The following is a 22,304-nucleotide window of genomic DNA, read 5'->3' on the forward strand; positions in this document are numbered from 1 at the left end:
ATTACATTTCAATAAAGCTGTTTAACAAAAAAAGAAATGCTAGAGTTTAGAGTCCTGAGGAAGCAGGCCTGGAAATGTAGGTAAAGGACCTGAGCATTCGAGGCTTTGAATATCACTGAAGAGTTCAGATTTTTTTCAATCTTGAAGGCAATGGGAAATCCGAGTAATATGACAAGTGGTTCTGAAGAAGCAGAAGAGACCTGAAGGACAGAAGTAGGCGATAACAGATTGGAGTCTGTGGTAGTAACCTGAGCAAACTGAGAGAAGAGATCAGATGGGGATTAGTGACTGGTTAAGGTAAGGACCTGGAGGGTGGGGGCAATCCTAGTTTTCCATCTGAGAAAATAAAGTCGTAAAAGTGCCAGTATAGGTCTTATAGGGAGATTTGAAGGGCTGTTTTGTACATGTCTAAAATAACCCACAAGCTGTCCAGTGAGCAATTGATTGCATGTATCTGTAACATTTTCAAGAAGTTTAGACATCAAAGTTGTCAGACTATTCATGGTGTAAATGTCAGCATAAACGATGACAGTGACTATGAAAGGGGAACCAGGGAAAGCAACAGACATCAAGGATCCACAGTTTCAAGGCATAGATCTCCCAAGTGTCAAATGCACAGCCATGTATCCACTGGAGTTAACAATTTGGAAAGGAATTAGGAAATCTGGCATAAAACAGACTCGATTAGTGGGAAAGGAGGTGCCACACTGCCACGGACTGACATGAGGGGAGACAATGATTCTCATTAAAGAGGTGATAGGATAGCAGCTTGAAGAGGGTCACGGTAACGGTTTTTAAATCAGAGATGGGCTTGGTTGAAGGGAAAACTCCAGACACAGGTCAAGGAGATGACTGAGAGAGCAGACTCCCCTAGGAAGCAGGAAGCACTGGAGCCCAGACTCTTCCACAGAAAAGACGCCTCTACCCCTGATGCCAGAGGGAAGCAGTGAGAAAACATGAAATAGCAAAGTGGGCACTGGGAGAAGAAACTGACTAGACTTGAAAGCACAGCCAAGATGAGAAGCATGGAGTAGCTGCTGGTAAGATGGAACCAGGGCTGATGTTGCTGGGGAAAATAGTCTAGCCTGGCTTGCCAGAGGATTTAACAGTTTCTTGTGTGTAAATCAGAGGCTGAATCATAGGAAATTACTCATATTTGACCATATTTTACCTATAAAAACAACAGTTTCATATGATACAACCTATTTGTTGACTTGACTAGCTGGCTTTGTGGCAAAAAAGAAGTAACAGGAATCATAGTGGTCCATAGGGCATTAACAACCTAAGTAAAACTTTCACTGGGACAGGAATAGACAAAGGAGACACTCTCCAATAATTAGAAAATAAAGAGCAACTACAATTATTTGTGAATATGGCGGTGAGTTTCCTTTAATCAAAGACAACCATGACAAATTTATTAACTATCAAAAGCTACATTTTACTAAAAACAATCGGCCTTTAAAAATGTTGAATCATACAATATGTACAATACATGCTGCTTTCCGTTTTGGACTTCACTATCCATTTGAGTCCTAAAAAGGGGAAGAATAGCTGGTTAACAGTTTATAAATGATAAACCAAAAGTTCATATAATATACATAAATGAAATCCAACAATTAGCCCTCCTCAGTGAGTAGGGCCCAGGGTAATCCACATTATATATCTTATATTTATTCCATATTTATTCCCTTCTTCTTTTTTTTTTTTTTTGAGATAGAGTCTCACTCTGTCACCCAGGCTGGAGTGCAGTAGCACGATCTCAGGCTCACTGCAAGCTCCGCCTCCCAGTTTCACGCCATTCTCCTGCCTCAGCCTCCTGAGTAGCTGGGAGTACAGGTGCCCGCCACCACGCCTGGCTAATTTTTTTGTACTTTTTAGTAGAGACGGGGTTTCACGGTGTTAACCAGGATGGTCTCGATCTCCTGACGTCGTGATCCGCCTGCCTCACCCTCCCAAAGTGCTGAGATTACTGGTGTAAGCCACCGCGCCCGGCCTATTCCCTTCTTTCATTTAAAATATTTTTACAACTTGGAACAAAAGTATTTCAATTAATTGAAGCACATATTAAGTGCTTACATTAAGTACAAAAAAGTTTATTTTAATGCTCAAAATCAGAAAATTTGAGCCAGAAAAAAATCCTTAGCAATGATCTAGCTTGAAAATCTTCCCATTTTATAGATGTATTTATAGATTAAAAAAAAAATGAAGTTGAGGCCAGGCACGGTGGCTCACGTCTGTAATCCCAGCACTTTGGGAGGCCGAGGCGGGTGGATCACGAGGTCAGGAGTTCAAGACCAGCCTGACCAACATGGTGAAACCCCATCTCTATTAAAAATAGAAAAATTAGCCGGTCACTGTGGCAGGTGCCTGTAATCCCAGCTACTCAGGAGGCTGAAGCAGGAGAACTGCTTGAACCCGGGAGGCAGAGATTGCAGTGAACTGAGATCGTGCCACTGCACTCTAGCCTGGGGGTGACAGAGCAAGACTGTCTCAAAAAAAAAAAAAAGAAGTTGAGTGAGATTAAGTGACTTGCCCAAGGTTTTAAAGTAAGGGGCAAAAATAAATAAATAAAGTAAGGGGCATAGCCAATAGAATCTAGGTCTTCTGATTCCCACCCACAACTGTCTGCACTACAAAATGTCAGATCATTATTAAGATTTCTTTCTAGAAATGTTACCCTTCATAAAAATGAAGAATTCTTTCATAGCCTAATACAAATTTTAGAAATGCCAATTTACCAACATTATTCTAAGGTAATTCTATCCTAATCCTCCTTTTCTGCTTTGTACTTTTAAGCAAATCTAATGGGACAGTGAACAACAACATGGATGAGAGGATTGAATATTTCACCTACCTAATTTACCAGTTTGTTGGGGGGAAAAGCAGCAGCTGGGTGTGGTGGCTCATACCTATAATCCCAGCACTTTGGGAAGCTGAGATGGGAGCATCCCTTGAGCCCAGGAGTTTGAGACCAGCCTGGGCAACATAGTGAGACCCCTTCCCTATTTTTTATTAAAAACAAAAACAAAACCCACCAAACCAAGAACAATCCTGTACTGCTTCTTTCAGCTGCAAGTCTTTTTTTTTTTTTTTTTTTTTTTGAGACGGAGTCTTGCTCTGTCTCTCAGGCTGGAGTGCAGTGGCACGATCTCGGCCACTGCCACCTCCGCCTCCCGGGTTCAAGCGATTCTCCTGCCTCAGCCTCCTGAGTAGCTGGGATTGCAGGTGTGTGCCACCACGCCAGCTAATTTTTGTATTTTTAGTAGAGATGGGGTTTCACCATGTTGGTCAGGCTGGTCTCAAACTCCTGACCTCGTGATCCGCCTGCCTCGGCCTCCCAAAGTGCTGGGATTACAGGCGTGAGCCACCACGCCTGGCCTCAGCTGCAAATCTTAACAGCACAAATTTAATCAATCCAGAGAAAGGAACACAGAACCACTATGCCTTTCTCACCTGTTACACACAGTTCTAAGAATGGGGCACTACAGGGAGGCAAAAATCCAGATTTCACTGGAATGGGGAAAAAGGATACTTTGGATTGCCAAATGAACTTTAATAGAACTGTGTAGCCATCTCATTGAAAAGGTTACCTTCAGCTAGCATCAAGCACTTAGCTTCTGCTGCCTCTGACTTGGAGTAATCACAGGCTCTGAAATCTCAAAGGTCTTCACAATCTCCTGGCAGACAATAATGAACATTTAGGTATTGGGTTTACTGCAAGTGAAGGCAGAGTCAGAACTATGCAGGGGCAACAGGCAGAGCTTTACCTCCCAGTCACGGTAACTCAAAGCTATAATTCCTTGATTTCTAACTTGTGTGTTATGTTCAAATCCCTCATTTTCTTCATTAATACTAACAGGCTCTGTTTGAAAGACAAATTTTTCAAATTTATCAAAGGTTATTAAATCGGAACAGGTAATCTAAACGGAAGCTGATGAATAATAGCAATGAAACCTGTATTGAAAAGATACTTATAATATTACATACTTTTTAGGATTTCATGCATTATGGAGCTGCTGTAGTATTATTACAGTAGCCAGTCATCCCATCTGTTTCCATTTCAAAAAACATGTAGTAGAGTAACACATTCCAGACATTTGAAAATCTGCATATCTATGTGTCAACCACAGAGCTAAGCCCTAGTGAGTCCAATAGGACATTGAGAACATTGAAAGTAGCAAGTAAGTGCGATGGAAATATTCACTCTCCACAGGAGACCTTAGGACGACATGAGTAATGGAGACTGTGAAATTATTCAGGGAAGAATGAAAGATTCATAGAACCTCAAGGAGAAAAGAAGGTGCTGGCATTTGACAAAACGTGATTAGAAAGAGGGATACTACAAAAATGACTGCAATCACCAACTTTCTAAATTAAGATCTGAGGGAAATTATATCATTTCTTTGTTAATATTTACAGCAGATGTTTAATCAATGATATAGATGAATCCATCAAAATTGTAGACGCTGGCCATGTTTTCAGTATATTCAGGTAGTTGAGGAAGATACAATATTGTAAAAGTTAATCTACATTGAAAATTCATTTACATTTAGTAAAATACTTAAATTCTACTAACAAATATATTTTCTCTAAAACTAATTTTTCCAAACATAATATCATTTACCTATTATTGGCAGTCGGTCTTGGTCAAGTCTTATTCTTGCAAAACCATCCTAAAACGAAAACATGATTTTAGGAGAAGACAAACATTTAAGACTCAAACCTATAATCACTAGATGGAAAAAATTACTCAGAAAATTCAGTATCTCAGAAAATCAAATTACACCATAGCAATAATAAGGTGATGATATAGGTAAGACTTCCCTAGTATCTTTTGTTTACACAGGGTATCTTTGGGTTACTAATCAGCTCTTTCACCCAGACACAGCCTCCATCCTGAGAATCTCTTAAGTGAAACTCATCTTGTCTCTTTAACTGATTTATACGTATTTTGGAATACTCCACATTTTATTCTGCATAATTCTGTCACTGTGACCACTGGCAAAATATGCCTTTGTTATTATTTCTGAGAAAATACGCTGGTAGACATAAGCTTTTCTCTAAGGTTAAAATCAAATTCATCTTACATGTGGGAATGCAACCTGAAGTAAGATTAAAGATAGTCTAAAGCAAATTTCCATGGTACATATTTTAAAACCAACTTTGAAATAATTTCAGGCTTAAAGGGCTGTAAGACTACTATAAACACATGGCATATATCCTTTACCCATATTCATCAGTCATTAAAGTGTTAGTTACCATGTTTATCACTCTACATGTTATTATTTATGAATGAAGTGAGAATGATAGGCGGCCTGCTTCTTTTCCCTAATCTTTCAGTGTGTATTTCTTGAGAACAAGGATATTATACAACATGACAACTATCAAATTCAGGAAATTTAACATTTATACCATACTATTATCTAATCTAAAGTTCCATATTCATATTTTTCCAATTCTTTCTCTAAGTAATGTCTAAAACATAAAAGCAAGCACATACAATTTTAGCTAGCTTCTTCTACCTATTATGCCAATTAATGTTTTGCTACAATGCGTCTGAAACATATACTGGCTAGTGTATACAGATACCTTTGCCAGCTCCCTTCTACAGCTTTTCTTATGTATCCTTTTAAAAGCATATAAAAGCAATTAGAAAAATAATCTTTAATCTTACCCGTATAATGAAGGAAACATGAAAGATGTTTTCCACTGTACGGGGGAAAGAATGAGGATCAACCACAAAGTCAAAGAAGGACATTGGGGTATCAGCTATAGACAAAAAGAGAAAAAAAATTTGATTTTTGCTTATCATTAATATCAGTACACTCTAGCATTAGCCAGAGACAAAGAAAGGATTTGTACTCATCCTGCTGCAGGAGTGCAAATCAATCCAACCCTTCTGGAGGCCAATTTGGCATCTCTACTAAAAACGTATGCCCACTGACCTGGAACCACCTCTAAGAAGCTGTGCTACAGAAATACAAGTGTAAGTGCACAAAATTACATACTAAGATTTTTTACTTCAGCAATTTATACAAGAGTAAAATGCTATAAAGAACTTAATCATCCAGCTGGGCATGGCACTCACGCCTGTAATTCCAGCACTTTGGGAGGCCGATGCTGGCAGATCACCTGAGGTCAGGGGTTCAAGACTAGCTTGGCCAACATGGCGAAACCGTGTCTCTACTAAAAATACAGAAAAAAAATTAGCCAGATGTGGCGTGCGCCTGTAATCCCAGCTATTCAGGAGGCTGAGGCAGGAGAATTGCTTGAATCCAGGAGGTGGAGGTTGCAGTGAATTGAGATGGTGCCACTGCATTCCAGCCTGGGCGAAAAGAGTGAGACTCTGTCTCAGAAAAAAAAAAAAAAAAAAGGAACTTGGCCAGGCGCAGTGGCTCACGCCTGTAATCCCAGCACTTTGAGAGGCCGAGGCGGGTGGATCACAAGGTCAGGAGATCAAGACCATCCTGGCTAACATGGTGAAACCCAGGCTCTACTAAAAATACAAAAAAATTAGCCAGGCGTGGTGGCAGGTGCCTGTAGTCCCAGCTACTTGGGAGGCTGAGGCAGGAGAATGGCTTGAACCCAGGAGGCGGAGGTTGCAGTGAGCCAAGATTGCGCCACTGCACTCCAGCCTGGGTGACAGAGCGAGACTCTGTCTCAAAAAAAAAAAAAAAAAAAAAAAAAGGAACTTAATCATCCATTAATGGAGGATCTGTTAAATATATTTACAGTACAGCCATATAATGGGAATCAGTGAACAAAACAAGGGAGATCTATATGAAATATGGAAGAATGTCCACATGGAAAAGTCACATAGCAGAAGAATGTGCGTATTATGATTAGCTTGGAAAAAAAGAAAAACAAAAACAAACTTTTTTTTTTTTTGAGACGGAGTTTCGCTCTTGTTGCCCAGGCTAGAGTGCAATGGCATGATCTCGGCTCACCGCAACCTCTGCCTCCCAGGTTCAAGCGATTCTCCTGCCTCAGACTCCCAAGTAGCTGGGATTACAGGCATGCACTACCACACCCAGTTAATTTTGTATTTTTTAGTAGAGATGAGGTTTCTCCATGTTGGTCAGGCGGGTATCGAACTCCCGACCTCAGGTGATCCGCCCGCCTCAGCCTCCCAAAGTGCTGGGATTACAGGTGTGAGCCACCACGCCCGGTCAAAACCAACTATTTAGGTAGGTGTGTATAAAACTGATAAAATAATCTGAAAATATACACATTACATTTTACAATGAGGGGAGGTGGAACAGGTACTTTTGACATTTCTCACTTGAATGGCATATTTCATTTTGTAACAAAAAAAATCCCCATCTTTTAAAGATAAAAATAAAAATGTTAACTTCAAAGTTTTCACATGAAATTTCTAAAGGGGAGAAGAATCCTCATAAAATGCACATGTATTTATTCAAACATTACATACAGCTGAAATTGCCTTTTAAATACAAGTAACCTCACTGAACAGATAAATACAAATTGCTCCACTTTGAATGGTGTTACACTTACGATCTTCTCGAAAATATGTCTGCAACAATCCCAAGATTCTTTCTACTTCTTTCTCTGTTGCTTCTTGATGAGATTCTTCCATTCTTCTTAACTGAAAAAAGTCATTATCAAGCTGACAGACCTACTTACTGGCCTATTAAAGTTTCCTTCTCTCTTGTACACCCAAACTCCTTTTCTTCTCTCTTGCACACCCAAACTCTTTTTTTTTTTTTGAGACAGGGTCTTGCTTTGCCACCCAGGCTAGAGTGCAGTTCCATGATCTCGGCTCACTATAACCTCAGACTCCTGTGCTCAAGAGATCCTGTCACCTCAGCTTCTTGAGTAGCTGGGACTAGAAGCGTGCACCACTACACCTGGCTAATTTTTTTTTTTTTTAATTCATTCTACCTTGTCTAAGACACCTGGCTAATTAAAAAAAATTTTTTTAGATATGGGGTCTTGCTGACCATCCTGGCTAACATGGTGAAACCCTGTCTCTACTAAAAATACAAAAACTTAGCCAGGCATGGTGACAGGCGCCTGTACTCCCAGCTACTCAGGAGGCTGAGGCAGGAGAATGGCATGAACCCGGGAGGCGGAGCCTGAGATCGCACCACTGCACTCCAGCCTGGGCGACAGAGCGAGAGTCCGTCTCAAAAAAAAAAAAGATACTAGGTCTTGCTATGTTGCTCAGGGTGGCCTCAAACTTCTGGCCTCAAGTGATCCTCCTGCCTCAGCCTCCCAAAGCACCTAGATTACAGGCATGAGCCACTGTGCCTGGCCTAAATGTCTTCTGTTGGGGACTGCTAGCAGTTTATATCCCCATCTTAAAATGTATGGTTTAGGCCAGGCACGGTGGCTCACGCCTGTAATCCCTGCACTGTGGGAGGCTGAGGCAGGTGGATCACAAGGTCAGGAGTTCGAGATGAGCCTGGCCAATATGGTGAAACCGTCTCTATTAAAAAACACAAAAATTAGCCGGGCATGGTGGTGCATGCCGGTAATCCCAGCTACTTGGGAGGCTGAGGCAGGAGAATGGCTTGAACCCAGGAGGCGGAGGTTGCTGTGAGCCAAGATCACACCACTGCACTCCAGCCCGGGTGATAGGGCAAGACTCAAAAAAAAAAAAATTTATGGTTTAAAAAAATACAGATTTTCTGGTTTCTGTAACTTTTTTTTTTTTGAGATAGAGTCTTGCTCTGTGCCCCAGGCTGGAGTGCAGTGGTACCATCTCGGCTCACTGCAACCTCCGCTTCCCGGGTTCAAGCAATCTCCTGCCACAGCCTCCCGAGTAGCTGGGATTAGAGGCGCCCACCACCACATCTGGCTAATTTTTTGTACTTTTTAGTAGAGACAGGGTTTCACCATGTTGGCCAGGCTGGTTTCCAACTCCTGACCTCAGATGGATCTGCCCGCCTTGGCCTCCCAAAGCGCTGGGATTACAGGCGTAAGCCACCACACTCGGGCAACCTTTTTTTTTTTTTTTTGAGACGGACTCTCACTCTGTCGCCCAGGCTGGAGTGCAGTGGCATGATCTCGGCTCAGTGCAACCTCTGCCTCCTAAGTTCCTGATTCTCCTGCCTCAGCCTCCCGAGTAGCCCGGACTACAGGCACCTGCCACCACACCTAGCTAATTTCTGTATTTTTAGTAGAGACGGGGTTTTACCATATTGGCCAGGCTGGTCTCGAACTCCTGACCCTGTGATCTGCCTTCCTCGGCCTCCCAAAGTGCTGGGATTACAGGCGTAAACCACTGTGCCTGGCCTCAGTAACATTTTCATATCAATTTCTTAATAGAAGAGTAACATTACCAAATTAACCATTTTCAGGTTGAACATAAAATAGCAAAATACAAAAGGGCAGTTTAGAAACAGTGGTTCTCGAGTAGGTGTGACTTTCCCCCTACCTCCCCAGGGGATATTTGTTGTCATATGTAGACATTTTTGGTTGTCACAACTCAGGGGTGGGGGTGGGCTATTAGCATATAACAGGTAGAGGCTGGGGATGCTGCTAAACATCCTACAATGCACAGGACAGCTCCCCAAACCAACAATTATCTAGCCCTAAATGTTGACAGTGCTGAGGTTGACCCTGGCTTTGGAGAACTGATCAAAACTAGAGAAATGAGTTAAAACAAAGACAAGCAGCCAATCCAATAAAATGCTTAAAGGCTTAAATAAAATGATTATTTAAGTGACAAAACCTGGCTCCAGACCTGCAAGCTTAGAAAAAATGGCCAAATTGCATGCACATTATTTTAACAGCTATTTTAACTTTTTAGGTGTTTTTTAAAAAGCAACATTTTAAAACAAACCTGGGCAGGCATTGCCCTCTCCTCTTGTATCACAGGAACTTTTCTTGGACGATCAACTCGTGGCTTTGGCACAGGGCACTCTCCGTATATTGAACCCAACCTAATGAAAAACATGCTTTCATTTATGTTTTTGCCTGTTATTTGTTGAACAAACTAATTTTACTAACTAAAAGTAGTTTGCATGGTATAGTCAAATTCAGACCAGACATCAGTGATATACAAGCTGACATCAGACTAAGACTCTTGGTAAGGTTTGTGACAGGCTTTCTGCCTTCTTTGTATTTCTAAAAGAACTCCTAGGAGCTTTACTCAACCCCAGATACCTCCTCAGACACCTTCATACTGCCCTGTACAGCAGGCCAGTGAATACGCCTGTGACATCTTCCTACCACCCAACCTATTGTTTTGCAAAGCCAACTTCTAAGAGCAGGGGAAGGATGAACATGTATGTGGGGAAGCTCCAGTGGGGTCAGAAGCCTTTGATCTGGGGAGGCCAAGGCAGAGGCTCCCAGCCCAGGACTACAGAACACATCTGTCTTAGGATAACAGGGCAAGTCACAGCCATGGGATTCCTTTTCCTTCTGGATTCTGCCCTCATGCAGACTTGGGCTACGGTAATAGATGTAAGTCTGCATCACGTAGAGATCAAAGCCCCAAGAATAAGGCTCATGTGGTCCCTACACTTGAGGAGACAAAAGTATACGATGTAGATGGACAGCTGCATTATGCACACAGATCCATTTCAATATAACATGGTGGGCTACTCTGGGCACACTCCTGCTCCACAAGGAGCAGTATCAAAAAAGAAATTAATCAAATTAAAAAAAGTAACATGGTAGATCCTGGGTGCTTAGAGAGTACTTCTCAAGTGCTATGAGAACACTTGGGCAGAGATATCTACACAGACATGGGAGTGACGTGGTTGAGAAATCTGATCCTACACTGCTAACACCTCTGTCTGGAGAATTTGTTGGAGGCTTCCAAGATGGGGCCTGTGGGATAAACAAACTTTACCGAATGGAAAAGATGAAAAGGAATTGGAGGCCAAGAGAACAGCAAGTACAAAGACACAGAGTTTTAAGTACTTCATTGTGTCTGGAAATTTGGCTGGATGATGAGATAAAGTTTAAGGCTTTATCTTTATAACCTAAGATTTATGAGTTTAGTACAATAGCAAAAAACAAAGGTTTAGACTTTATCCTAAGATGAAGAAGTTTGGTCTATATCCTATTAAATAGAACATATACAAATGGCTCTGGGCACGTGAGTTACCTTAAGTCTTATTAAAAATAGATGCCAGACCCCACACCACACTACTACATTGGCATTTCCAAGGCTTTCTACCCGAGCTACTACCAATCTCAATGGTTTTTAGAAAGACAAATTAGAAAAGACAAATGCCCAGGAGCTATACCACTTAAAGAAGGACTGAACAACTCAGATGGCTACCCTAAAGTATCTATTGGGCAACAAAACCAATATACTTGAAGGTCCTCTTAGAGAAGAGCCAGTAAGAGCTGTTCTTAATTCTCCATAGGACCATGCCAGGAAGTTAAGACAGAAGCCAACTTCATTCAAATATGAAGAAATCTTTTTTTTTAAATCAGAGTTCTATCTAAAAAATGAACTGGGCAGTTTATGTGGCAGTGACAAGTAATCTTCAAATACAAGTCAGTGGTCATCTAACCGGGTATTATAATAAATGTCAATTTAGACATTGGGAGACTTGTAAGATACCCTCAGTAGGAGGTATCATCCTCCTATACGATAAGGATTTTAAAGATGATAAACCCAGAGTCTCATGAGCTAGAAGCAGAGCCAGGAGAGAGCACTGGTAAAGAGGTTCTGGCCTTTTCTGCTAAAGCAGAATGAGAGATCCTTTAAGGTTCCATCCACATCTAGAGTTTACGGACTTTTTTTTTTGAGACAGGGTCTCACTCTGTCACCCAGGCTGGAGTGCAATGGCGCAATCTCAGCTCACTGCAATCTCTGCCTCCCAGGTTCAAGTGATCCTCCCACCTCAGCCTCCCAAGTAGCCAAGACCACAGGCATGGGCCACCACAGTGGGCTAATTTTTTGTATTTTTGGTAGAGATGGGTTCTCGCCATGTTGCCCAGGCTGATCTTGAATTCCTGAGCTCAGATGATCTACCTACATCCACCAAAGTGCTAGGATTACAGGCGTGAGCCACCACGCCCGGCCTAGTGTTTATGAACTTTTATACCAAAGTTTCAAAAGTCTCCAAACAATGGCATCATGACTGTCACCTCTACAATACCAAATAATTTTTGTCCCTACAAGAAAAAGCAATTTAAGGTTCACAAATAGCTGGTCTGTTGGATTTTTAAAATAATCTTACAGAAAGTGGAATGTATGGGTTTTATTAAAGGTGTTTTCTGCTGTTTTGCCTGATATTTTCCAGGAGTCATAGACTATGAATTCAAAATCAGGACTATCTTCATCACGGATGAGTTCTTCAGCTTCTAGCGGATTTACACCCATATGTGTGAGCTACAAAAATGATGGAAAACAAAAAACCCAGTTAAGCCACACGCAATCATTTTCCACATCCAATAATCTGCATCACTCAACCTTTAAGAGGCCAGACGCAAAGCCGGCTTTCAGTGTCTTAACGTGCTGGCTAAATTTCTTACTGTAAAGATAACTTTACAGTTAAAGTCCTACTTTCAAAGCTACCTTCTTCTTGGCAGAAAACATTCCTCAATGTACTTAAAACCTTTGGGTGAGAAAGTGAAATGATTTAGACCAGTGGTTCTCAACCTGGGTATACTTGCCCACAGGGGTCTTCTGGCAATACCTGGAGACATCTGTGGGTGTCACAACTGATATGCTGCTGGCATATCCTGGGTAGAGGCCATAGAGGCTGTTAAATATCATATAATGCACAGTAACGGCCCCCAAAACAAAGACATGCCCAGCTCAAAATGCCAATCAATAGTGCCAGTGCTCAGAAACCCTGCTCTAGCCCACTGGCAGCCAAAGGGATTTAGGTACGCCAGAACTCAGCCCCCTGGGAATTTTTGTATCACCAATCGTTCATGTATTAGTAAAGCTGCATTAACATATAAATATAAAATTAAATCCCAAATCAAAAGCTTCAAGACAGCACAAGGAAGTTCAGCTGGTTTTCAGATTTTAATTTTTTGCCAACCTCCTACAAATCTCTATTCAGCTTGTATCTCAGTATATCCAGAGAGCAGTGGCCCGGCATCACTGAGAGAATGGCTCATCTTAAAATTGCCTTCCTGGGAAGAGTTGGCGGAAGTCAAATAATTCTCTCATCTCAAACTGTCTTACAGAAAATGTGTTATATTGAATTTACTTTTATGAAAGTACATTTTTATTACATTATACTGTAAAATGCCTAGAAGTTATCCAATTACGATGGCAATATCATATATAAACAATAATCACAAAACCCTTGGGGAGCTTTAACCCTATTAAAGGCAATCAGACTTTAAAGAAAAGAAAGGCTACAAGAGCCTGGTCAGAGCGCTATGGCCAGCTCTTCTCCATTCCCTTGCCACCCGAACTACCACTGCACCCTTGTAGGCAGACGTGGCAGTTTTGGTCTGTTTAACTGACAGAGAGATCCACCAGTCTTTCCTTATGGTGTCTATACTTGATGCTATACATACGAAAGTCTTCTCCACCCAGAGACTGGACAACTATTAATTTAAGGTTTTATAGTTAATGCTTTAAGACCTCCAGAATTTATTTTGATATGTTATTTAAAGTACAGAGCTTGGCCGGGCATGGTGGCTCATGCCTGTAATCCCAGCACTTTGGGAAGTCCAGGCGGGTGGATCACGAGGTCAGGAGTTTGAGGCCAGCCTGGCCAACATGGCGAAACCCCATCTCTACTAAAAATACCAAAATTAGCCAGGCGTGGGGGCAGGCGCCTGTAATGCCAGCTTCTTGGGAGGCTGAGGCAGGAGAATCGCTTGAACCCAGGAGGTGGAGGTTGCGGGGAGCTGAGATCATGCCACTGCACTCCAGCCTGGGCAACACTCCAGCCTGGGCAACAAGAGCAAGACTCTGTCTCAAAAAATAAAAAAATAAAGTACAGAGCTTAACCTGATAAAGTAATTTTTAAAGAAATAACCAATATATGGTTACTTTATTGACCTGTATATTACAGTACACTTTCCTAAGTGCATTATGTTTCACAATAAAAAAAAGTTTAAAAAAAAAAAAAGAAAAGGTTTGAAAAACAAACTGGAAATAATCTTGTGCCTCATGCCTTTACAAAAAAATTACTTTATCTGGTCAGATCTCATAGTACTAAATTATTTTAATAACCATTTAACATAAACATCCAGTTAGAAATGTAATGTTCATACTGAGGTGCAGCTATCTGTGCTAGGACAGAGGTTGGCTCAGATTGATAGACGGATTGATTGATTTTGAGATGGAGTCTCACTCTGTAACCCAGGCTGGAGTGCAGTGGCACGATCTCGGCTCACTGCAACTTCTGCCTCCTGGGCTCAAGGGATTCTCCTGCCTTAGCCTCCCGAGTAGCTGGGATTACAGGCACCTGCCACCACACTCAGCTAATTTTTCTATTTTTAGTAGAGATGGGCTTTCACCATGGTGGCCAGGCTGGTCTCAAACTTCTGACCTCAGGTGATCCACCCGCCTCAGCCTCCCAAAGTGCTGGGATTACAGGCGTGAGCCACTGCCCCCAGCCAGAACAGAATTTTTTAAAAAGACAACAAAGTGAGATACAAGGTCAGTCTCTGTGTGCTTTTTCTTTTTTGGTAAATTCATCAAGGAACAGTTTTAGAATTGCAGGTAACCACTATTCAAACTTGTCAAGAGACAAAGAAAGGTGAATAAAACATAAAACCAAAAAAAGCAAAACCTGGCTGGGCTAGGTGGCTCATGCCTGTAATCCCAGCACTTTGGGAAGCCAAGGCAGGCAGATCACGAGATCAGGAGATCCAGACCATCCTGGCTAACATGGTGAAACCCCATTTCTACTAAAAATACAAAAAATTAGCCGGGCGTGGTGGCAGGCGCCTGTAGTCCCAGCTACTCGGGAGGCTAAGACAGGAGAATGGCGTGAACCCAGGATGCAGAGCTTACAGTGAGCCGAGATCACACCACTGCACTCCAGCCTGGGTGACAGAGCGAGACTCCATTTCAAAGGAAAAAAAAAAAAAAAAGCAAAACCCAATCGTATTCATATGGTTTTGAAATATTCTCAAAGACAGACCAAAACATGCCCTCTCGCCAGGCCTAAGTCAATTCCAGCTGAGCTCTGCCATCGCAGAGTGGGCTTCTGTCCAGCCCAAGACAAAGGTCCCAGGTCACCGAGAATGATCTAGAACACCAGTGAGCAGAGGAAAAACGGCCACTGGCAAATGACCATAGCACCCAGCATCTTAAGACAGAATGCTACGAGATTTTTACTCCAAGCCCCCACCCAAGATTCCACCACATGGCTCTACTTTCATCTGTTTAATTTGGTAAGATCTCTATAGAGGAATCTCAGACCAAAAAAGAAGAATGAAGTAAAATCATCTGCATATGGATATGAGCACAGTAAATAATTATGTAATATATAACAGAACATTTTTTATTCAGACTCTGTAGCTTTGAACTTACTAGAGTTTCAACATATCTTAACATGTCAAAGGAGCTCAGGTCTGAGCGCAGCTGCTTTGCTTTCTCTTTGCCCAAATCTGAAGCCAAAACAAGAAAGTGGGCATCCAGGACTGCTTCTCTTGCTCGGGACACTATTCAAAAAAGAAGGAAAATATTCACATTACAAAATACACATTATCCATAGATATTTTCCCTACATTTCCAACTACTTACCAGGATTTCCCACTGGACTAAAAAAAAAAAAAAAAAAAAAAAAAAAACTCAATAGGCAACTGACACGTCTCCTTCTAAAACGTGTTCCTGGCCAGATGCGGTGGCTCACGCCTGTAATCCCAGCACTTTGGGAGGCCAAGGCTGGTGGATCACGAGGTCAGGAGATCGAGACCATCCTGGCTAACACGGTGAAACCCCATCTGTACTAAAAATACAAAAAATTAGCGGGGCATGGTGGCAGGTGCCTGTAGTCCCAGCTACTTGGGAGGCTGAGTCAGGAGAATGGCGTGAACCCGGGAGGCGGAGCTTGCAGTGAGCCGAGATCGCGTCACTGCACTCCAGCCTGGGTGACAGAGCAAGACTCCATCTCAAAAAAAAAAAAAACAAAAACAAAAACAAATTTTCTCCCGTGCCCAACTCACCAAAATCTCTAATGAAAGCTGACCAGTCTTCCTAAAAGCCAGCTTTCTGTCTAGTTCTCCTCCTCCCATTAGCTGAATCACAATCTCTTAAATAACTCCAGTTGAGCAAAACCCGTCATGTCTAATACTCACTTTTCCCCCCCAATCCTAATCACGATGATCATGTGTGCCCATGTAAGAAAAATCAAATTCCCACTACATGTAGGGCCCTGTGCTTGGCATGGTGGTTTGTGAACAGCAATAAGTAAGCTACTAAGCAATAGGTAAGTTGCTAACGGCAATAGGTAAGTTGCTGAAGTTGCTAACCAAAATCATGGCATGTGCTAGGCTGGCACTAGGAGGCTCTTGCCTCTCTGTATGGCTTCACAGGCAACCCCAGCAAAGCCACCCAAATGAACAGTCTACAGGCAGCAGGTATGACCCGAGGATGGATGCTCAAAAAAGCCTTGACAGAGGACATGGGATTTAAGAAAAGCTATGGAAAAAAAAGATTTAAATTAATGGAGAAACAGGCTGGGCACAGCGGCTCATGCCTGCAATCCCTGCACTTTGGGAAGCCGAGGCAGGCGGATCACTTTGCGCTCCGAAGTTTGACACCAGCCTGGGCAACGTGGTGAAACCCCGTGTCTACTAAACAATCAAAAATTAGCTGGGCATGGTGGTGCACACCTGTAATTCCAGCTACTCGGGTGGCTGAAGCTGGAGAATCGCTTTAACCTGGGGAGCAGAGGTTGCAGTCAGCCAAGATCATGCCACTGCACTCCAGCCTGGGCGGCAGGTGTAGGTATTCCCAGACTATTTTTCATACTCTCTGTTACCTGCAGGGCCTGATTAAGCAACCCCCTCAGCCCCACTGTTTCCTTTTGTTGACCCCTTCTTCATCTCCCATGAGTATCCTGTGCCTGCCTGCCCCACTCCCTTCCCCTTTCATTTATTTATTTATTTTACAAACTGGGACCATCAAATCCATGAATGCCAGCATCTGTTGTTTGCTGAGCAACTCCTAGGGCTCCACTGAGTGAATAATTTTGCTCTAAAATATTGCTTTAAATACTGGAAATAGCTTAGAGGGAAATGATGTGGGGATAAAGAACTGACTAAATGCCCAGTAAATATCAAGGGAATAATTGAGTCAAGTCAAGGAAGACTAACAGTGAGGAGACTGGGAGTCCAGGCTGCGAAGGGAAGACAAAACTTAAGAGGTAGACCAATAGCAGGGAGCTGAGGAAGGCAAAACAGAGTGGGACAGGAAAAGAAACAGTATTTCAGAGGCTAGCTCAGTTCTGTAATTCATCCACTCAACCAATGTATACTAGGGATACGGCAGTAAACACAAGAAAAAGAAAAAAGATAACACATATAACGTTCTCAAACTTGAACAGGCAACAGAATCAACTGGGGGCTTAACACAGACTGCGGAACCTACCCCCAAATTTTCATGTAAAGCCCTTATTATATGGTAAGTGCATAATAAAAATGGCATTATTGCTATAATGAAACGGTTCCCGAACTGGGAAAGCACTATTACAAATGTGGGAATTGTTTTATGTCAATAATTTGGCGCTTATATAACACTAATTAAAGTATCATAAAACACGAAATAACATATAAAATAACAAATTACCTTCATTAAACAGAGTGTTAGCCTCTTCAAGGACCTCTGTTAATTTGTCGCCGGCATTCAGTATGTCCTCACGGTTTTCTATTTTTAAAAATACAAACTTTGGGAAACTTGCTCAGCATTCACTAATAAGCAGTTGACAAGGTTATCACCTACAACAGTAAAGCCAAGCCCCGGCCCCTGCGCTCTGAGTAATTACTTCGAATATCTTTATCTTTTTAACCAAAATGGCCCGGAAAAGGAGAAAGGCCACCCTACCCTTTATGCAGCATGAATTTTAAAAGGAAACCCTGGCTCCCTGTAACCTTAACGCGAAGGGCTGGACTCCGGCTGCAGCCTCTTAGTGCTCCATAACCGAGTGGTTCTCAAACTTTGCAAGCAACACACACCATCACCCGGAGGGCCACTCCACAGTTGCGCGGACCCACCCAGAGATTCGGATTCCGTGGGTCCGGGTGGGGTCCGAGAACGTGCATTTGACAGCTCTCGCGTGCCGCTGCAGCTGCAGCTGCCGCTGCGAGGCCGGGAGCCCACGCCGAGGACTGCCGGGCGCAATCAAAGCACGCGGAGTCCGCGTCCTGCCTCTCCCCACTGGCTGGCTGGGCTCGGGCGAGTCCGCGAACGGCTCTGGCCTCCAGGTTTTCCAGCCCGCCACTCGGGGACCCGCGCCAAGGTCGCACGGCTCCAGCCACAAAGTGGGAGCACTTTGTCAACAATTTAAGGTGCGGCGCGCGGCGAGGGGCTGGCACCCGGCGCGTCTCTACTAATGCCGCGCTGGGCCTGCGCCCGGCACCTGCCTCCGGTGCCCTCCCCCCGCGCCCGGCGCAGGGCGGGGACGGCGGCCCGGCCCGGCCCGCGCCGCCCGGAGGCGCCGCCTTACGTTGGACGGAGTTGATGAGCGCCCGGTACTGATGGCGGATCTGGCGGCACAGGCCTTGGTCGGCCTCCGCCTCCAAGCTGGCCGGGTCCATCATCTCGTCCCCGGAATCCGACGGCTCTGTGTCCTCCAGGCTCGGGCGCTCTGGGGCCTCTCTGCGCTCCCGCGCAGAGCCGCGGCGGGACCTGGGCGACAAAGGGGACCGCGAGCGGGAGCGGGAGCGGGTGCGATCCCGATGCGGGTCGCGGCCCCGGCCCCGGCCCTCGGGCCCGCGGCCGCTGCCGTCCCCAGACATAGTGCCAATTCGCCGTGCAACTTCGGTACGGCGGAAGTTCGCGCCAGAAACTGAAACCCCTGCTCTACGCCAGCGCCTGCTCCCGGCGGAACGCGGCTCCCGGGCCCGCGCGAGCGCACAGCGACGCCTGTGGCTGGAGGCCGGCGACGGGCCCGGCCGGGTCTCCAAGGCGCCTGGGGGGAGCGCTGGGTGCACAAGAGGGGCCTGGCGGGGATCCTTTGTTCCCTTGACAAGAGGTGTAATGAGCTCTCTCTTACTCCACACTGCAGGGCTGTGAGAATCTTGGTTTTCTGCCCCTACTTTCCCACCCCACTGGACCTGCATCTTCCCTAGGTCCCTTTGCCTGCACAGGACACAGCCGCAGCCTGGCACCCACATGGGCACGCAGTGCATGTGTGTTGAACGAGCTTCCTGCCGTGGAGCAGGATGAGCGCGGGATGTGGAGTCCAGACGCGGTCTGCTGTTTACCTGTGACCTCAGTTTCCCTGTGCCATCATGGCTGGGGTCGGCGGGAGGGGTGGTGGGGAAGGGGGGCGGGTGGATGAATCAAATATTTATGTGCAGCTGGCAATACCACTTTTTGTGAGGACAGCAGAACAAATTAACAGGTAAACTCTGTTAACCATCCTTCTAAATATCTACAACAGAATGTCACCAGAGCACCAGGGTTTTGTTCTAGGACCTGCTGCCCCCTCACAGAAAACAAATCACTGAGACAACCATTATTACCAAGGAAGGCTTTAGTAGGGTGCTGCACTCAGGGAGATGGGAGCTCAGTCTCAAATCCATTGCCCTGACCAACTAAGATTAAGGGTTTATACAGTTGCAGGGAAGCAATGTTAACAATGTGTGGGAAAAGAGGAACTCGGGAGGGGGAAAGAAGCTATGGGGATGCATGAGGGGCTTGGCATCTCATTGTCTGGAATGCGGTGATATGGTGAGTTTCAGTTTTTTGATACTTGTTGAGAGGCCCTGGGGGTCCTTTCCTGAGGAAGGAACTCAGATAAAACAAAGGTAAGTTTCAACCTTAAGACTAGAAATGATAATTTCTAAGTTTATTAAAAAAAAAGTAAACAGCCTATGGGATTGTTAGGTTGATTTTAATGACAGTCTATGTTCACATTTGATTCTTTTTTTTTTTTTTAAGACCTTGCTCTGTTACCCAGGCTGGAATGCAGTGGCACTATCTTGGCTCACTGCAACCCCATCTCCTGACCTCAAGTGATCCGCCCACCTCAGCCTCCCTAAGTGCTGGGATTACAGGCATGAGCCACCAGGCACAGCCTGATTCTGATTCTCAACCTAGAAGATTCTAAGAATACCTCCTGAAGGGCCCAAGAAAGATGGAATTATGTTAAGTATACTTTGAAAGATAAATGTGTGAATTTCACTCCATGCATTTTGGATTATATTCAAGTATTGTTTCCCAAAAGTTCTCTTTGGTGCTAAGAACACATTTTCTCAAAGGAACAATATTATAAGTTGGGTTACTACACAACCTACAAATATTCCATTTTGTGCATTGTGTCTACTAAACTTGAGTTAGGCACTGTTCATTGCTGTCCAACAGCTACTATCTCACCCATCCCTGCTTATCTGTATTTCGTAAAGGGGACATGTAGTGTGCCTGCTTCCTTAGATGAAACATGATCACTCCAACCAGGTCATGGTAATCTCATTCCCCTTCCCCAGTGACTGGTCTAGGGTCATGTGATGCAACCTGGGTCCGTGAGATGTGAAAGGGTTTCCCAACCCGATGGAATACAAACTCTCCTGAAAAGAAAACCCTTGACCCCCTACCCCCTTTGAGATGGCTGGCATAAGAAATGTGGAGCCTGCCAATTAGCGGGCATGATGGTGCGTATCTGTAATCCCAGATAATCAGGAGGCTGAGACAAGAGAACTGCTTGAAGCTTGGAGGCGGAGGTTGCAGTGAGCCGAGATCGTGCCATTGCACTCCAGCCTGGGTGACAAGAACGAAACGACGTCTGAAAGAAAAAATGTGGAGCCTGCCATATTGGCAACATCTGGTACTCACGAGGTGACAAGCATGAGGAAAGACTAGAGTGCTGGGGACACGGGAGAGCAAAGATGGACATGGCTGAATTGCTGAATCAACCACATGCCTCCAAACTCCCTGTAAAGTAAGCCATAAATCATGGTTTAAACCAGGTTATTGTTTCATAGTTGTTGCTTGTAGCTCAGTGTTCTGTAATGGAATACTTAGCGTCCTTCCAGGTGAACGTGTGTCCAGAATTGGTGGGTTCTTGGTCTCACTGACTTCAAGAACGAAGCCTCAGACCCTCACAGTTGAGTGTTACAGTTCTTAAAGGTGATGTGTCCGGAGTTTGTTCCTTTTGATGGTCGGATGTGTTCGGAGTTTTTTCCTTCTGGTGGGTTCGTGGTCTCACTGGCTCAGGAGTGAAGCTGCAGACCTTCACGGTGAGTGTTACAGCTCTTAATGTGGCGTGTCTGTAGTTGTTCATTCCTCCTGGTGGGTTTGTAGTCTTGCTGGCCTCAGAAGTGAAGCTGTACACCTTCGTGGTGAGTGTTACAGCTAACAAAGACAGTGCAAACCCAAAGAGTGAGCAGCAGCAAGATTTATTGCAAAGAGCAAAAGAACCACGTGGAAAGTGAGTTGAGTGGGTTATTACTGCTGGCTAGGGCAGCCTGCTTTTATTCTCTTATCTGGCCCCACCCACATCTTGCTGATTGGTCAATTTTACAGAGAGCCGATTGGTCTGTTTTACAGAGGGCTGATTGGTCCGTTTTGACAGGGTGCTGATTGGTGTGTTTACAATCCCTGAGCTATACACAAAAGTTCTCCACCTCCCCACTATATTAGCTAGATACAGAGTGCTGATTGGTGTATTTATAAACCCTGAGCTAGACACAGAGTGCTGATTGGTGCATTTACAAACCTTGTGGTAGATACAGAGTGTGGATTGGTGTATTTACAATTCCTTAGCTAGACATAAAGGTTCGCCAAGTCCCCACCAGATCAGCTAGACACAGAGCGCAGATTGGTGCATTTACAAACCTTGAGCTAGACACAGAGTGCTGATTGGTGCATTTACAAAGCTTGAGCTAGAAACAGAGTGCCAATTGGTGTATTCACAATCCCTTAGATAGAGATAAAGGTTCTCCAAGTCCCCGCTAGACTCAGGAGCCCAGCTGTCTTCACCCAGTGGATCCTGCACCAGGGTGGCAGGTGGAGCTGCCTGCCAGTCACACGGCCTGCACCCGCACTTCTCAGCCTTCTGGCGGTTGATGGGACCGGGGACCCTGGAGCAGGGGGCGGCGCTGATCAGGGAGGCTCGGGCCACGCAGGAGCCCACAGCGGCAGGGGGAGGCTCAGGCATGGTGGGTTGCAAGTCCCGAGCCCTGCCCCGCGGGGAGGCAGCTAAGGCCCTGCGAGAAATCGAGTGCAGCACGGG

The 22,304-nt window shown here is 44.4% G+C and overlaps 1 protein-coding gene across 2 annotated transcripts; it reads right to left on the reverse strand.

Moving 5' to 3' along the window:
* Positions 1 to 1,363: 1,363 nt before the first annotated feature.
* On the reverse strand, positions 1,364 to 20,454 carry NSMCE4A (NSE4 homolog A, SMC5-SMC6 complex component). 2 transcript variants are annotated; one of them, XM_063670361.1, is made up of 11 exons: positions 18,576 to 20,454; positions 17,699 to 17,776; positions 15,440 to 15,570; positions 12,168 to 12,319; positions 9,809 to 9,908; positions 7,516 to 7,606; positions 5,675 to 5,709; positions 4,625 to 4,673; positions 3,768 to 3,862; positions 3,591 to 3,677; positions 1,364 to 1,532 (listed from the first exon to the last, which is right to left on the reverse strand). In XM_063670361.1, exons 1-10 carry the CDS (start codon positions 19,258 to 19,260, stop codon positions 3,603 to 3,605), a joined length of 1,491 nt encoding a protein of 496 aa, XP_063526431.1. In that variant the 5' UTR covers positions 19,261 to 20,454; the 3' UTR covers positions 1,364 to 1,532; positions 3,591 to 3,602. The 2 variants fall into 2 exon arrangements, with proteins under 2 accessions (XP_063526431.1, XP_054359474.2); XM_054503499.2 differs by having other exon boundaries at positions 5,675 to 5,769.
* Positions 20,455 to 22,304: the final 1,850 nt, after the last annotated feature.

The sequence above is a fragment of the Pongo pygmaeus genome, chromosome 8 (genome assembly GCF_028885625.2).
Source record: "Pongo pygmaeus isolate AG05252 chromosome 8, NHGRI_mPonPyg2-v2.0_pri, whole genome shotgun sequence".
Classification (NCBI taxonomy): domain Eukaryota; kingdom Metazoa; phylum Chordata; class Mammalia; order Primates; family Hominidae; genus Pongo; species Pongo pygmaeus.

What these genes read in the sequence shown, in the direction of transcription:
- NSMCE4A (XM_054503499.2), bottom strand. Translation starts at nt 19,260, where the DNA reads ATGCACTGCGTGCCCATGTGGGTGCCAGGCTGCGGCTGTGTCCTGTGC. An exon ending in TAACACTCTGTTTAATGAAG is followed by an intron (nt 15,571 to 17,698) that starts GTAATTTGTTAT and finishes TTTTTTGAATAG; the next exon opens with TGTCCCGAGCAAGAGAAGCA. An exon ending in ATGTTTCCTTCATTATACGG is followed by an intron (nt 4,674 to 5,674) that starts GTAAGATTAAAG and finishes TTTTCGTTTTAG; the next exon opens with GATGGTTTTGCAAGAATAAG.